The sequence below is a fragment of the Pygocentrus nattereri genome, chromosome 26, assembly GCF_015220715.1.
Source record: "Pygocentrus nattereri isolate fPygNat1 chromosome 26, fPygNat1.pri, whole genome shotgun sequence".
NCBI lineage: Eukaryota > Metazoa > Chordata > Actinopteri > Characiformes > Serrasalmidae > Pygocentrus > Pygocentrus nattereri.
Window position 1 is genome coordinate 24,653,031 of NC_051236.1, and position 17,632 is coordinate 24,670,662.

Here is a 17,632-nt window from a genome sequence, read left to right on the forward strand (position 1 = left end):
CAGTTTAGGATTTGAAGTACATTATCAAACTTACAATTCACAGAGTTGTGCAGTTGTTTTTCGTCCCTGACATGCATTGCCTTCTCAGCTGCTGTTACGTAATTCGGTTTGTTGGCCAGGTGTCCCTGCATGGCCGCAGACAAAGCTAGGTCTCATTTTTTCACAAAAACAGCATGGGGTGCTTAAGAAAAGAGCTTAAGATGGGACGTCTTGCTGCTAGACTGTTGTGCAGCCACAGGCTTTGTGCTTTTTAATATAACCTCTCTGAATTCTTTCTCTTTGATTTCTAATTCTTAGATGATATAGTTCTTGTGGTGCATACAATACTGTGTACTGTGTAAAAAATATGGGGAGATACTCTACTTACATTAGCAAGAGGAAATGTAAAGAAAAATAATGAGTTAAAAAACAGGAGTTTCCAAAATTGGAAAAAAATTGAAAAGATACAGAGAAAATGAGGGTCCTAGCAAAACTGTGACTGTCAAACAAACAGTGCTTAAAGCTTTCATCATTGAGAGAGAGGAGAAAATCAAGCTCCACTCCAGGTGTTTCTGTGAATCGTTCCACTGTGAGAAGACAACTCATCGCTTCACTCGATCTAAAGGATATGTGTAGCTTACAGTAGTTTCAGTTGTTTCTCAGAAAAGAATCAGATGCAAAAGCTACTGACATTCTCAGAACAATCAACTGGTCATTCCGGACTTCAGTATCACTGAATGTGTTTGAAATTACTTTGATTGTAAGAAGCGATAAATACAACCAACTTCTAAGACTGAACTTTGGAGGGGTGGAAAAATGTCCCTGCTGATTTCTCTGACAAACTGAAAGAAAGTGTCTTAAAAAGAATGGAAACTAATGAAAGCAAAGGGTGGACACAAAAAAAGTTTAGTTTTTGAAACTTTTTAGGTTTTTACATTGACAAATTTACTTAATGGCTATTTTGACTCGGAATAGGTCTCTGGACTTTGTATAGTACTTTATGTATGTGTGTGTGTGTGTGTATGTTTTTTGTCTGGGTGTACTTGCATGCGCTGTTCACGTCTCTCAGAAGCCTAGAATAGCAGACTGTTGACATTACCGTATTATCTCATTAAACGGATTGGAGATTTCAACAGCTTACTCAGGTGACTGACTTGTTGCATAATATAGCACAGCATCGCTTCAGTGAGGCCAATAGTGCAGTGTCTTACATTTATGTACAATTTACTCTATATTTGTACACATAGTAAGATGTTCTGTTGACCATTTTAGGTTCTGTTTACCATTTTAGGTAAAATAATATGGTTGAAAGGCTGTTTGCTATAGCATAATTGCTTAAGCAAGGCCAAACATGCATGTGTCATTTCTCACTGACAATGCACACTGCAGGTAAACACTGATATGCTTTAGATTGACCAAGAATAAAATAATTTTGTGGTGAAGCAAAATAGGTCAAAACAGTTCACCTGGCACAGGCACATTGAGTATTTTGAAATAGATGTGATTGCTCAGTTATTTTTGGTAAGTAGGCTATAGCCTTGGATTACATCATTATTGCCCAATGACATGTTGGCTCGTTTGTGATTTTAATCTTTCCCACTTGTGTAACTTAGCCTGATGTACAGTGCTTAGCAAAAGTCAACCTTCATTCATTTCATACCCAGTCAAAATATCCTTTAAGTACAAGTTGCTCATTTTTCAGTGTTCAGAAAAAAGCAGGAAACATATATTTAACAGAAAATTACACAGAAGACTCAACAACTAAATGTAATCGGTGTGTTCACCGTTTTCCCTTTGCTTACCTCTTCCAATCTTACTTTCAGTTTTTCAGGAAATCTGCAGGGATATTTTTCCACACCTACAAAGTTCAGTCTTAGAAGGTTATATTTTTTGCTTATCACAATCTGAGTAAACCAAAATATAGAGAGTTGTTTTTCTGTTTTCTCAAGGTCATGTTATATTTATGTTGTTATCATGGCAAAACAAACCTTGTTTTCTCAAGATCTTGAGCTACTTATATCGTTATCATAACCTAACAAACATCATAGATAACATTCATTCATGTCATGATACTGGCATATATATCTCAAAAAGCAACATTTGTTGTTTCTTCATAATGATAGAAATAACCATTAAAACAAAATGAAAATAACTGGCCCTTTAGGGCTTTCATACTTGTGTCACTGTGTGACAGAAAAACAAATAACTTGTTCATAACGGTCTCTGACTTTCACATAGCTTTATATTAATCAACAGTGTCAGTAGTTTTTGAAGAAAAGATATGCAAATTTGATGTATTGCGCTTACCTGATTCAAATTGTATTGTCTAGTTTTCTCCATATTAAGAAATGATTTAACTTTGGGATCAATGCAAAACATTTGAATGAAAGTAATACATTTTCAGCATATGCATATTACTGCACTGTATAAAATCATAGCATAACATTTTTGTGGTTCAGACTGTGCCTTTCTGCTGTTTGTGTTTTAGCTATACAAAAGGTGAGCTGGACATTGCCTACATCACATCACGTATCATAGGTGAGTAAGCATCCCTTATTTATACGTCTACGACTTGTGGATCCACAAACGCTGTCTGTGTATATTTTTTTCCTCTATATTTCTCTCGTCAGTTATGGAGTTCTGAATTGTTATCACAGCAAACATTGCCCTTGAGTGGGCCTGAGGGCAGGCTGATCACTCCGTTTCTATGTGATTGTGTTTAAACTTTGTGCACATAAGGGATTCAGGGACAGTATGTTTTTGACTTTGCCCCATCCTAATGCACCATATATAGCCACCATATATAGTTACTGCTACCATATATAGCCAGTGTGCACTGTAGTCCATTTTGTTACTAAATATATAATAATAGGCCTATATAATAAGCATGTGCTTTTAAGGGATTAAAATATGTACTGCGAAGAGACCCTTGGCTAAAACTAGCCCTGGGCCAATAGTTCATATTAGCAAACATATCACAATAATTTTAATCATTTATATATTTATATATTATATGAATTAAATACTTTATATAAAAACCATTCTCTTTGTACAATCGTCCTAATATATGGTGACTTAACTCCTTACAATCCCAGGCTTATTACATGCTAAGACTTATTCAGTTACTACAGGGAGCAACCTAGCTGAGTTATTCATAGGTTATTAAATTGTCTAATAAAACTTTGGGCCCACTGGAGGGCCGTGGCCATTTAAAGATTAGACATGTGCACAGTAGGGGAGATTGCATTTGATTATAGCCCCATACAAACATAACATTACCTGCTAGTTAATCACACACATATATACTTTTGTTCTCAATTGGATTATGACACAGATTTTCAGTCTAGCAAAGAATGCTGGGGAACATGCAAATGAAACAGTGCGTAAGATCTACTCTCCTGGACAAAGTAAAATGGACCAACATGTCCAGAAAAAGAGTTGATTGGACAGACCCTCTCCTCTTTTATAGACCAGACCCAATTTAGCATAGTGAGCTGCTTACAAATGGGTAGTGTTGCCACCAGTTAACAATATGTTTTTTTCACAGACAGCATATAACATTGTAAACATCCAGCAGTTATCCATGTTTACTTGGTTGGAAACCAAATTACTGCCAAACTAGCATGTCATAAATGAACACAGGCTTTTTTAACATTTAAACGTAGTACTTCATAACTGAATTTGGAAGACGATCATATCATTTTTCGCAGTGAATCCGCAAACAACAACCGTTTGCTGTTTTATGTTATTGTCCAAGCTTAACTGAAACTGCAAACCGCTTGCTTGAATATCAAATCTCAGCAGAGGTTACTGTGATTCACCTCAGAAAGATACAAGACTGTTTACTTTTGTAGCCCACAAACTATTAAAACCATTGCAAAATATGATAAGGTGATTGTAAAACTCTGCCCTATTCCCCATCCAGTGATGTCATATCCTGCTGAGGCGGTGGAGCTGGGCTATAGGAATCATGTGGAGGACATCCGCTCTTTCCTGGACTCGCGTCATGCCGACCACTACACTGTTTTCAACTTATCCCAGAGGAACTATCGTGGAGCCAAGTTCTCCAACAGGGTAAAAAGACTGCTCTGGATTAACTCTGTCCAAAATCTGGGAAGATAAGCAGCTGTTTCTGACTGTTGAAAAACATTGATAAGGATGTCTTGTTAAAATCTGGAAAAGCTGATGGAAGATATATGGAAGTGGTGTGTTTTTCAGCCAAATCTCCACCTGCCACATCGAATCACATTATCACTTACCACCGATAATAAATCCTATGTGCTTTTCTGTTTTTAGGAAAGGACAGATTTTTTTGCCTCAGTTATCACATATAATAGAAGCCAAATGGTTATTAGTTTTTAATCATTTGAAAAACAACCATTGTACTGTAACAATATAGAAATTAGGATGAGATTTATATATTTATATATATGAGATTTAAGACACTGGAACAAGCCTTGCACAATTTACTACACTCGTAACATATTATGGCAGATTCTTCTCTCTTGAAATTATTCCTGTAAAATAAATCAGACGGATTTATAGTTTAACTAAATCCTTTTGAATTCACAGTGATTTATAACAGTACATGATACTGCAGAAAAACGTAAGGCCTGTGGTAATGGACCATAAACTGCAGAAGCAACAGAGGTTAGGTTAAAAACAATAGAGTTTTCTTTCAATGAACAGTACAATCAAAGGAAAAGTCAGCAATATTGTGAGATTTTAGAAAAGTGTCTACCCTCCGCACTGAGCAATGACCGACATGACATAAACTACAAAGCAGATCATCAAAGTGCAGTAAATCCTGGTTAGATGGCAGAGCGAACACCACTGTACTGTCACACACTCCCAGTATCATTATATGTCATGGTGTTATTAGTGTGTATCAGTATTATTATGATTGTTTTGGTAACTGGGCTCTGTATTTTGGTGGTTCAGAAAATCCTGTAGACACTTAAAGACTGTCTTGTGGTAAAAGCTGAATGGACTCTTTTCTTCTGTGCTGTGGTTAAATGACTCAACATATTAACTCTATAAATGCTCTCTAGTCTTTAACTCTCATGGCTCATTTGATGTTATTACAGCAATAAAAGATGCTCAGTTCTCCTTTGCTTGGTGCAAAACCTGGTTAAGGTTATGTTAGAACTATAAAGCTGCTGTGCTACCACAACTACTACTGTGACTCCTTCTAGTATATTTTCTATCATTATACACTCTCCAAATCTCATTTGCTTTCAACCTTTCTTTTATCTGTTTCTTTTTTCCTCTATATCCCTCTTCCAGGTATCTGAATGCAACTGGCCATCCAAACAAGCCCCCAGCCTTCACAACCTGTTTGCTGTGTGCAAGAACATGCACAACTGGCTCAAGCAGAACCCTAAGAACGTGTGTGTGATCACTTGCTCGGTAAGACAACATTTACATGCAAAATTGCATTTAAAAAAGGTAAAAGCTTTACCATATTTTGTTTTCATGACATCAAAAATAAAATAAAATGTGAGGTTTAGCGAAACATTTATTATTTTCAATTATTACATGAATTGTTTGAGATTAATTACTGTATATTCTTAATGTCATTTGTGACATGAGTTGGTGCCTCATGTTCTGATCTACTGGCCACCATCTACAGGACTGCATCTTTAGTAATGACAGACGTAAAGTTCAGATTGTTCAGATTGTACTGTGCTCTGTGTGTGTCTCTCAGGATGGCAGAGGTCCATCAGGCGTGCTGGTGTGTGCCATGTTCTGCTTCTGCCACCTCTTCGCCAACCCCGTGCCTGCCATGCAGCTACTCAGCGCCAAGAGACCAGGCTCCGGCCTGTGGCCTTCACACAGGAGGTACATACATCTGTAAACTACATGCCAGTTATTTGTATTCTCTTTTTTCTAGCCTTTTAGGGACCCTAACCAGGATTCAAACTTGCTAGCTGTTGTAATGTAAAATTAGAGGGTAACTAATAACAATGATTACCACAAGCTGTGTAAATGATATACATTTATAAGTAATTGTGTATTGCTGATGGTTGCTTGTTTGCAGTTGTGAAAAGTTACCATTTAAATTACAGATTATCTTCTCAGCAGTCTGGATCTAGGGGTCTGTCTCATGATGCAGTATTCTTTGCTTCCCCAGCTCACTTTAAGCTAGTTTGATCTAACCACAATCTTGTGGCCTTGGCAACAACATTGCTTTTTAGCATTATAAATAATTTTCTTTCTGTATATTTAGGTAGTATAGATTCCTTTTCCTTCGTTGGTGACTCTTCATTTTTCACATGATTAGCTGTTTAACAGGGTTATTGCAGAGGCAAGAGGAGTAACCACAGGCTAAAGATCTAAGCCTGGAATAACAGAGAAATTTATTTCATTTTTATTATTTCATTTAGCTTATTTCATAAAGCTAAAACTTATAACCTCTCTAAGTTGAACCTGCTTTGTTAGACAGATCACAGACTGACAACCTTTTGTTGCTAAACTACAAGCCAAAACAAATGGTACAACACCACAATTAAAAAAACATACTTTTGTTTTTTCCACATCGTTTCTGTTTATTCTTTTTTGGGCTCAAGATGGCATACATTCTTTTTTGAGACATGATTAATTAGTAGCTTTTTCCCCTCAATCAAGCATAATGGGCCCCAAGCTGCTACTTATGTTGCTTATTAAGTAGAGCTGGCACTGCATACCTAATATATCCATGGCGTTAAAGTCAGCAGCTTTGGCTTTGTCTCCTTTTAGTCAAAGAGAGTATTTGGGCCAGTTGTATGTGTTGAACAGTAAAAGGAACGGTATATGGAACTAGAGCTTTTTGTGTACTACTGTGTTTTCTGTCACTATATAAAACAAGCAAGATGCTACATTTATTGTCGAATGTTTTGTGATAGTTTCTGAGCGAGCGCAATGTTCAGAATACGATTATTGACTTGTGATAAAAGGCAGAATTCATAATCATGTTGATATGTTTTCTTCCTATAAAAGATAAAATAAAACAATTAAAAACTAAAATCTACACATTTTCTTTTTCAGCTTTGGTACATTATCTTCATTACATATTAAAATAAATGCAAACGAGAAATCATCTTTTGAAAGAGACAACTACATTAAAATGCAGCCATTTTAGCCATTATTTGATATATATATATATATATATATATATATATATATATATATATATATATATATATATATATATATATATATGTATACACATACATACACACACATGCACACACACACACACACACACAAAAGAACTTAACCATGTAGCTGAACAAAACAGGCAGCCACTGTGTAACATACGAATATACTGCTGCTGTTGAAACAAATCCTTGCATCTCCATTTTTTTGTACTGTTTTAAACAGAATTTAAAAATGCCTGATGACCTTTTCAGTGTGCTACAATGTCATGATGAATGGAGCAAAAGAAATGCCCTGAATTCACTTGAAAAAAAATTCTAGTTCTACTAGCCTCCATTCAAAGTAAAGATTTTTTTTCCTTCTTCTGTAAATTTACCATTTTGGAGATATGAGGTTTTGTTTTGACAGCCACAGTGTATGTAAGCAACTATGATGACGTTCCTGTGATTTAGACTGCTGGTAGTCTGATATCCTTGTATGTGTTGTGTGCGGTCAGGTATGTAGGTTACGTGTGCAGCATGGTGTCAGAGAAACCCACAGTGCCCCACTCCAAACCTCTGGTCATCAAAGCTGTTACCATGAGCCCCATCCCATGTTTCAACAAACAGCGCAGTGGCTGTCGACCATTTTGTGATGTACTGATAGGCGAGACCAAAATCTTCTCCACAGCGCAGGAGTACGAGAGGATGAGGTAGGCCCAGTAGTCGTGCAAAAACCTTGTATCTCTATTTTTGATGTATTTTTCTTTTTTTTCATAACTTGAAAACTCCATTTCCTTGTTGCATTGTCTTTTTTCATGATGAATGGAATAGAAATTGTCCAAAATTACTTAAATGAAAAATTAGCAGCCAGAAGGAGAGGAAAGCTCTGGGGCAAGATGGAGTCTCTCCATTCATCATTAAAGCACTGCTATGACCACTATGCAGCAATTTTTATGAACGTCTTCCGCAAATCACTGGATCTTTGCTCTGTTCCTACATGCTACAAAACATCGACCATTATTCGAGTCCCCAAAAAATAAACATGACTGGACAAAATGACTACAGGAGCCCTGACCGCTGTAGTCATGGACATCTTTGAATGTCTGGTCCTAGCCCACCTGAAGGCCATTACAAACCCTCTGTTGGATTCCCTGCAGGCCACATACAGATCTTAACAGGACTGTTGATGACACGGTCAACACAGCCCTGCACTTCATGTCACAGCATCTCGACAGTCCTGGAACCTACTCTAGCGTTCTGTTTGTGGACTTCAACTCAGTTTTCAACACCACAGTGCCAGAGCTGCTGCAGGCCAAACTGACCCAGCTGTCTGCCAAATCCCATCTTCCAGTGGATCATGGACTTGCTGACAAACAGGAGGCAGCAGACGCGGCAAGGAACACGTCAGACCTCCGGACCCTCAGTACTGGAGTACCACTCAGTTGTGTGCTCTCACCCCTTCTCTTCAGTCTCTTCACCAATGATTCTGTCTCTAAGGAAACAGCTGGAAAATCCAGAAGTTTGGCGAAGACTCCACTGTGGTGGGCCTCATAAAAAATAGGGATGAGTCTGCCTATGGAAAGAAAGTCCAGCAGCTGGTCTCCTGATGCAGCATTAACCACCTGCTGCTCAACATGTGTAAGAGCTGGTTGGGGAGGGCGCAGTGATCAGCGAGTCCATCACATCATCCATAACCATCTGGGTTGGTTCCTCAGCAGAGAGCATAACTGGATGTAGTCTGCCAATGCTTCAGGACATCTGCAACAGCAGGGTGACGAAGCAAAATAACAGCTAACTGCTCTCATCCTGGACATCACCTGTACAGATTTAATTTTTTTGTAAAAAAAAAAAAAAAGTAATTCCATAATATTCTGTATATTATAAGTTTTATTGTATTTGTCTACTCATAACTGCATATGTATAGACGTTCTCATCTGCATATGTACAGATATGCAGGGGGTTGGAGTGAAATTGAAATACTAAAACACAGATATTAATTTGTCATGTATACAGTTTAATGTACAACACTGTTTGGGTTTGCATTACCGTGACAGTGAGTCAGTTCACATATCAATGATCTGGACAAACCAAAAAATAAGTGGTTATTCCTGACAACTGAATTGTTTACCAACCTTTTTTAAAATCCTGACGTCATTGACAGCCCTCTTATTTCTAAATGTTTTGCAACACTATGTCCTCTTTTTGATGCCACATTCTGTCCTTTACAAAAAGTGCTAACAGCCTATTTAGCTGTTGAAACTCTGCTTGTTTCACAGAACTGATGTTTGCTAGTCTGACCCAAGGTTAGTTAATGTGCTACTAGGATGCAGGACCAGCACATCATGCTAATGTAATATTAATAAAATCAATACAGGAGTTTTCTATCACCTTTGTGTCTAAATCATATCAGCATATCTATGACTGCCTGCAGCAGACCTGAACATGGTGGAATCCAGTGGTGGTATCCATAGAAACAGAAAAAAGGAGCCAAACAGATCTGTTTATTAATCATGTTTTAATGCTATGGCCAGAACAGTTATGCTGTGTTCAGATGTTGGTGGTTTCATTCTTTGATCAAATGCTTCAATGACATTAAAAAGCACCAGTAGTACTTTTTGTGCTGTGACGTTCAGAGTATTTTACATGGGCTGTGACGTTCAGAGTATTTTACATGGGCTGTGACGTTCAGAGTATTTTACATGGGCTGTGACGTTCAGAGTATTTTACATGGGCTGTGACGTTCAGAGTATTTTACATGGGCTGTGACGTTCAGAGTATTTTACATGGGCTGTGACGTTCAGAGTATTTTACATGGGCTGTGACGTTCAGAGTATTTTACATGGGCTGTGTGATGTTCAGAGTATTTTACATGGGCTGTGTGATGTTCAGAGTATTTTACATGGGCTGTGACGTTCAGAGTATTTTACATGGGCTGTGTGATGTTCAGAGTATTTTACATGGGCTGTGTGATGTTCAGAGTATTTTACATGGGCTGTGACGTTCAGAGTATTTTACATGGGCTGTGTGATGTTCAGAGTATTTTACATGGGCTGTGTGATGTTCAGAGTATTTTACATGGGCTGTGACGTTCAGAGTATTTTACATGGGCTGTGTGATGTTCAGAGTATTTTACATGGGCTGTGTGATGTTCAGAGTATTTCACATGGGCTGTGACGTTCAGAGTATTTTACATGGGCTGTGACGTTCAGAGTATTTTACATGGGCTGTGAATCGTCTTTGCATGCTCCTCTCTGTCTGTCGCCCTTTAGAGAGTACAGAGTGCAGGAGGGGAAGGTGCTGTTTTCTCTGGGAGTGAGCGTCCAAGGAGATGTAGTGATCTCAGTCTATCACATGCGCTCCCATGCACTTCAGGCCAAGGTAAGAATCTGGGTGTCATAGAAAGAGTTTCTTTCTATGCTAGCTTAACTTTAATGTATGTCTTAGTCTGATATAAAGGAGAATTACATTTTTTAAATACATGTCTGCATAACTTAATCATTAAGATGTAAACAAAGTCATTCAGTGTGATTTGAAGAGAATTGCTGTGTTCTAGTGAAACTTAACAAGTCAGAATTGTTCACAGAAGTGATGATGGGAACCAGACATCTGAAACTGCCTCATAGAAACCTGCTACATAAAATTGTGAATGTGCTGCCTGGTGATATAATTTTAGTTTTGGGATAGTTTTTTTTTTTTTTTTCAGTTTTTGTTTTTATTTTCTGTTAGTAAAACAGCACTTTATCACAATATTACAGATTACATTAATGAAGCAAGCCAAAAACAACACCCTCCTACATGTCCCAGTATGTTGTAGGATAGTTTTGAAATGAGCTTTTGGTCTCTGTCTCCCACTATTCTTCAGAATCCATATACGGCTGGGAGATACATGCAGAAAGCTTTTTTCAGACCTTGCACTATTTAACCATGATCAACGTTACATTTAAAAACTTAGAAGACATGAATAGGTTCACTAGTGGTGTTGGATAGTAAATAAAATGGCTATGTTTGTGTTGTAGACATAGCAACCCCTGGTTCCTATCACCACCACTGTATAGAAATATGAATTGGTAAGTCTCTACAATTTCACATCAAACCACTCTGAATGACTCTTAACTATGAATGAATGAATCTTAACTATTAAATCATGTCAAACTTTTGAAAAATCAGAGGAGTCTTCCTTTAAGTTCATACTGTCATACTGTATTACAGAGAAATTGTTGCCCTGCCCGTGTTGGTCAAATTGCAGCCTAATCAGTATTGTTAACTTGAAGACCCTAAACAGCACAGTAATACTATGGCTGTTAAAAAGTGTTTGATTAACTGCCTGTGCTGTTTGCAGGTGACAAACACGCAGATATTCCAGATTCAGTTTCATACAGGCTTTATCACTCCCGGCACCACAGTCTTAAAGTTTATGAAGTAAGTACCATGCAGGTCATGTAAGTTATGTTTGTTATAAGCTTAAACATATTTCACTCAGTATTTGTGTGTATGCATATGGCAAAATACAGACTGCCTTCGTTTGGAATTACTTGTCATATAAAAATAGCTGATATTTTATTCAATAACTTATACAGTATAGATTGAAATACTAATCAGTATTTTTGGGAACGCAAAAAATGATTAAATGATAAATGGTTGATGTTAATTGGTTAATTAATTGAAACTTCACTTCTTTCATTTCTTGATTTTTTTATAGCTTCCTAAAAATTATTTGAAACCTATCAAGTTTTATAGTTTATGTATGGAGTTTGTCGTTACAGAAACATTTTATATGTAACTAAAACAGAGTTAGTTTTATATTAGTCAAAAACAGTGATTCTAAACTTTTGAGCGCTTGAGTGCAATGAACTGTAATAAAACATAATGAGGTTTCCTTAATTATACAGATACAGATTATGAGTGTATTATAACTTTAAAGGGACCCCATGTGATATCTTATTTGTGTTGCTTTTTTATGGATTCAACTACAGAAATTAAATATTTATATTTTTGTGTGCAGGTCAGACTTGGATGCGTGTGATTCTCCAGAGAAGTATCCTCAGCTGTTCCATGTGCTGCTGGACATTGAGGTGGAGAACACAGAAAAGCAGAAGGATCTGACCCCACCATGGGAACAGTTCCCCACCAAAGACCTGAGCCCGAATGTGCTCTTCTCCTGCCATCAGGAACACAAGGATGCACTTGCGATCGCAGGTAAAACGCACACACACACACACACACACACGCACACAAACAGACAAACATTCTCTGCATCCACCACTCATAACTGACTGACAAACACATTGTCACTCATGATCTTTCTGTAGGACACTAGTGACTCTATGTCTTGTTATGCAATTGCTAAATTACGTTTTTATTCTTGCTTAAGAGGAAATGGAGGGTTTGGACCTGGAAGGTAAGACTTAGTGTAGTTTCCTAGTGGAAAACAGTTCATAGATGAGTAGGTGGTGGATAGTGAATACTTACTGTAACTGAAGAGGTTTGATCAGATGATTAGTAATGTTGTGTTTTAATGTAGTTGTGCTCGTAAACAGTTTCATTGTAGGCTGTTTTCAACAGAATTAGATTTTTTGCAATTATCAGAACTTGCATACTGAAGGTGAAACGTGAACTTACTGAAGCTATATGATTATAGACATATGCAAAAGTTTGAAGTCTCTTTAAAATTTAATCTATTCCCTGGTACATTGTTCAGATCCTTCCCAGCCACATGGGGGCCCTGGGGGCCGTCTGGGGCCGAATGAAGAGAGCGAGCCCTCAGATGACGAGATGTTGTCCCTCTCCAGCCAGCAGAGCAATGCTAGCAATGAGAAAGCCAAAGCAGCAAAGAAAGCAGAGGCTCAGGCTGCACCTGCCCCGCCACCTGCTGAGGACGTGGACCTGCTGGGTCTGGATGGAGCTGAGGTTCAGGCTCCTCCAACTTCTCCACAGCCCCCGACCACTACGACCACCACTGACCTGCTGGGAGATCTGTTTGGAGCTCCGCCTCCACAACCTGTGAGTGGCCCTGGCTCTGCTCAGTCCACACCCAGAAGATCTGCCCCCTCTACATCACCCTGCTCATCACCTCGAGCTGGAGACAGTAAGTGTCCTGTCAAAGTGCAACTCAAAGCATTCGCATAGTTACATGTGGTTGGTGTAGTGTAATAGGTAACACCTCTGCCCTCCCCCCAGCATACAGGGGGTTCGATCTCCTGCCTGGGCAAGCACCATACGCTATACCAATACTTTAGGCAAGACTCCTAACACTACTACCTTTGTCCGCCTGTGTAAAATGAACAAATTGTAACTTGCTGTGGACAAGGGCTTCTGCCAAATGCCATAAATGTAAATATTTCTGAACTTTAAACTAGGCATTGATAAAATTATGATTATAGTGACTAAAACCTTCTTGCAGGAGCATTAACTGATTTGCGTCATTTCTTTTAGCTTTTGACCCGTTTGGGTCAGCTACAGGCACTGCACCCGCCCCAAAGCCTCAAGACTTCATGGGGGCATTCCTGGGTCCAGGTAATGTGGGGCAGCCGGACCCCTTCCTGCATGCCGCACGGTCTCCGTCTCCCACTATGCAGAACATGGGCATGGGTAAGGCATGTGCCTACGCCTGCACTCAGAGCTGCCAGCGTGTGTCCGAGTGTGTTTGTGTGGGCAACTTGTTTCTATGACAGCCACCAAGCTGTTTTGTAATGAGGACTACAGACTGTAATACACCTCTAATTGTGCTGCCCTAACTTTGCCTCTCTGACTAGCTGTCGTTTGCACTGGTTCGCTATGTACAGAGTGGGAGTGTTAGTAGTATTTGAAGGCTTCAGCTTGTCCTGGATGGTGGTGCCTTTGGTTTGGAAATGTACAGGTGATGTCAATGATGCTGAAGGCATGTGTCTTAATGTGTGTTTTTCTCGAAGGCCTCGGCTCAAGATTGCATGAAACGGTCTGGTTGTGAGTGATGAGCGAATTTGTTGTCTTCTATAAAAACACTGCATTGTTTTAACAAAATGGTCTCTTAGCATTTGTTTCAAATGATGGTCTATTAAGCTTGGTGTTGCACTTCGAAGAGCTTATCCAAGCTTATCCATGCTTTACATAATGGAAAACTGCAAACCACAAAGTGCTCTTGAATTGACCTGCCAGAGACCACTTTGTTTTCTCAGTCTAAAATGAGCTAAAATGATCTCCTGGCACCCTGCATGGCTGAAAGAACTAAATGAGTGTGGTCAGTGCTAACCTGTGCTAATATCCTGACCAGGACGCAGCTCACCCGGGCCTCCAACTACACCCACAGTAAACATTCAGCAACAAAACACTATGGGTGGATGGGACTGGAACAGACCAGCTCCCCCAGGCAAGTGAAAATGAACTCCAAAACTAAAGTGGGCCACCTGCTGGTTGCTTCTTGAACCATGAAAATATTGCCTGTAAAATTACATAATCAAAACAATAATGGATTTTTTTATTTATTTATGTGATTCAAACGGGTCATTCAGTTGCAAAAGAATAAAATGTGTTGCCTCAGTGCAGTTTTTGCCAAATGTAAACTGAAAAAAAGCAGAAGTAGCATTTTATTCATGTGCAACTGATTGATACATTTGAATTGCAGATTTAACATAAGAAAACTTCAGAAACCAAACATGTCTTGACTGATTGACTACATTTATGGTAAGGAAAAGACTATGAATTTCACATTTTGGTAAATTCGTATAATTTATTATTAATCTATTAACCTTAAGCTGTATTATTTAGTGGAATTATTTGGTAACTAATATGAAGCTAAAATGTCATTAATTAATTAGATGTCCTTTAGAATTATTTAATTGTAAAAGTGAGGAACATGTGCCCATGTACAGGCTGTTGCATTTTCAGATATATTTTAATAAAGTTGAAAAGTTATTACTTGTAATCTGCATGGTTGACACATCCCAGTGCTTATAATTCAGTATCATAGACTATAGTGCTAACTGATAGAGTAATTAATAAATTACAGGAATTTGTAATAGTATTTTGGAACACTAGCTTGTCCTTGCCATTTAAGTGGTTTAACCAAAATTTTATGGCCCTGCCAAAACTACAGCTTTTCCAGGTCATAACAAGTTCAATATTTTTTTTTAAGTTAGTTTATTTTATTTTTAATGTTTATTTTACATTTAGTGTTTGATTTCCATGTCCTGTCCATCACTGGACCAGCACAAACATTTGTTACACCAGTACAATCTAGTTATTGTATGTTGTACAGAAGAGTTTATTGTATAATGTTTGCATTATCTCCCTGAACTGCTGTCTACTGCCTTTCTGTATTTAAATATTACCAGTTTCCTGAAGAAACTGCATTTTTTTTTCTTTTTTCAACATATCTGTGATAATAAGAAGTGACAATAATGCTGACTTTCACAAACTGTGAGCTGTTTTGATAATGCTGATAGAATGGGCATTCAGTACTGATGTGTTCCTTTATGCTAGCAGGTGGAGGTTTCAGTGTGGGCAGCAAGTCAGCTGGTACAAGTCCCACTGGCTCTGTTCACAGTACTCCTACCCACCAGCCCAAACCAAATACTCTGGACCCGTTTGCTGACTTGGGCAACTTAGGAGCCAGTCTTGGAGGTAGGAGGAAAAACATTGTGACATCTGTATAACGAGGATGCCTTTTTCTAATTTTCTAATTTATATCTCATAGTAGTCCAAAAAACACCCTGTATCTCTATTTTTGCTGATTATTTGATATTCTGCATCAGTTGAACATAGCAGTGCTTTACATTCTGTGGAAATTTCATGATGAATGCACCAATAGAAATACTCCAAATTCACTTGGAATAAAATCTCTTTACATTAACTTACATAAAATGTTAAGATGTTTTGCCTTATCCTGTAAGTTTGCATTTTGAAGAATTTATTTTGCAACATTCAGCTTCATGTTCATCAGTATGTCATTCTTGAAGAGCAGGTTTTCCTAAATAATGATTTGACAGTTTACTTCTCCAGGCTGTAGTTAATGGTAGCACTTTTGTTACCTGTTCCTTCAGTTTTCCTTATTTTTCAATGGAAATGCCACAATCTTAACAAGTTTCTATTCACTGTGTTGATAAAACTTTCTGTTTAATGGTTAAAGAAAACTGACAAAGAAAACACGTTGTTAAAAACTTTTTGAAGTAGGGAAAACCTGCTTGTAGTGTCATGAACATATACATATCTGCCCATTCAACCTTTCATATAGGTGGCTCAGGATTCTCCAGTAAACCCACCACTCCCACAGGCACAGGAGGAGGCTTTCCCCCAATGGGCTCTCCCCAGAGGCCAGCTCCCTCTCCCCAGCATACCACCACTACTGGCGGCTGGCAGCCCAGCACAGGCTTCCCATCTTGGCAGCCTGGCGCAGGGGGCGGGTGGCAGCCCCAGGCCCAATCCAAACCACCAGGACCCTCCATGCCCCACAGCTCTCCACAGAACAGACCCAACTACAATGTTAGCTTCTCCAGCATGAGTGGAGCTTCACCAGGAGGAGCAGGGGGCAAAGCACAACCTAACATGGGTCAGTAGCACAGACACTCTAATTCTCTGAGTACAGTCTGTTCACATTGACTACACTGGCTAAAAAGAGGCCATCATTACCATTTACATACTTTATATTACACACATACGAACCTTAAGTAATGCATGTTTCAAACTTCAGTAGCACATTTAAATGCATTTCACACATATATTTTTAGAATATTAATAGAACACACAGTGCCAGCACTTGACATGTTCCATGTAGAGAGCTATTTTAACATAACCATTTCCATCAATTGAAAACCGATCAGCAAATCACGTATCATAACCTGTTATTGTCTTCTGTTTCTTCCAGGAGCCAAGCCGAAGGCCACAGATGCTAACTTTGATGACCTGCTGTCTGGACAAGGCTTCACAGGCAGTAAGGAAAAGAAAGGCCCAAAGACAATAGCAGAGATGAGAAAAGAAGAGATGGCAAAAGAGATGGACCCAGAGAAACTCAAGGTAAAAGAAAAGACCAAAAACACAACAAAAAGCATCATTAAGTCAGGAAGCACTGAGCTTGTGCTTTACATCAATATTACATACAGTCCTCGAGAATAAGTCATTTTAATCCATATTGCTTGTTAAAGGTTTCATTTTAATCCAGGATTGGATACAACTGAAACCCAGATTAGACATAATTGCTAGCAACAGTCATTACCATGACAGCCCAGGTGTTGAGTAAGTGAGTAGAGCTTGAGTATGCTTATAGTTAAGCTCCAAAGTTGTGTGTGGTAGATCCTGGACTGGATTGAGGGGAAAGAGCGGAATATCCGTGCGCTGCTCTCCACCATGCACACAGTGCTGTGGGAGGGAGAAACCCGCTGGAAGCCAGTGGGCATGGCTGACCTGGTCACTCCTGAACAAGTGAAGAAGGTCTACAGGAAGGCTGTGCTGGTTGTCCATCCAGACAAGGTGAGAGGGTCTCTGTGCATGCTTTAAGGACAGTGTAATGGACAGTGTAAGGACAGTTCCTAAGCATTCAGAAAACCTTTTATTTCAGAAATAAA

At 38.7% G+C, this 17,632-nt stretch overlaps 1 protein-coding gene across 7 annotated transcripts in view; it reads left to right on the forward strand.

Annotated features, from left to right (window-relative positions):
* The window catches only part of dnajc6 (DnaJ (Hsp40) homolog, subfamily C, member 6), a 46,977-nt gene that overhangs the window by 24,875 nt on the left and 4,470 nt on the right, over positions 1 to 17,632 (forward strand). For 3 of the 7 annotated variants that reach the window (XM_037534828.1, XM_017698172.2, XM_037534824.1), the window contains 15 exons: positions 2,468 to 2,517; positions 3,905 to 4,053; positions 5,266 to 5,388; positions 5,687 to 5,820; positions 7,613 to 7,807; positions 10,367 to 10,475; positions 11,437 to 11,516; positions 12,100 to 12,293; positions 12,796 to 13,182; positions 13,530 to 13,685; positions 14,347 to 14,442; positions 15,555 to 15,695; positions 16,306 to 16,620; positions 16,936 to 17,084; positions 17,361 to 17,537. In XM_037534828.1, coding sequence (XP_037390725.1) covers positions 2,468 to 2,517; positions 3,905 to 4,053; positions 5,266 to 5,388; positions 5,687 to 5,820; positions 7,613 to 7,807; positions 10,367 to 10,475; positions 11,437 to 11,516; positions 12,100 to 12,293; positions 12,796 to 13,182; positions 13,530 to 13,685; positions 14,347 to 14,442; positions 15,555 to 15,695; positions 16,306 to 16,620; positions 16,936 to 17,084; positions 17,361 to 17,537 — 2,455 coding nt within the window. The remainder of the gene's footprint in view (positions 1 to 2,467; positions 2,518 to 3,904; positions 4,054 to 5,265; positions 5,389 to 5,686; positions 5,821 to 7,612; positions 7,808 to 10,366; positions 10,476 to 11,436; positions 11,517 to 12,099; positions 12,294 to 12,795; positions 13,183 to 13,529; positions 13,686 to 14,346; positions 14,443 to 15,554; positions 15,696 to 16,305; positions 16,621 to 16,935; positions 17,085 to 17,360; positions 17,538 to 17,632) is intronic. The other 4 variants (XM_037534825.1, XM_037534827.1, XM_017698173.2 and 1 more) reach the window with 3 other exon arrangements.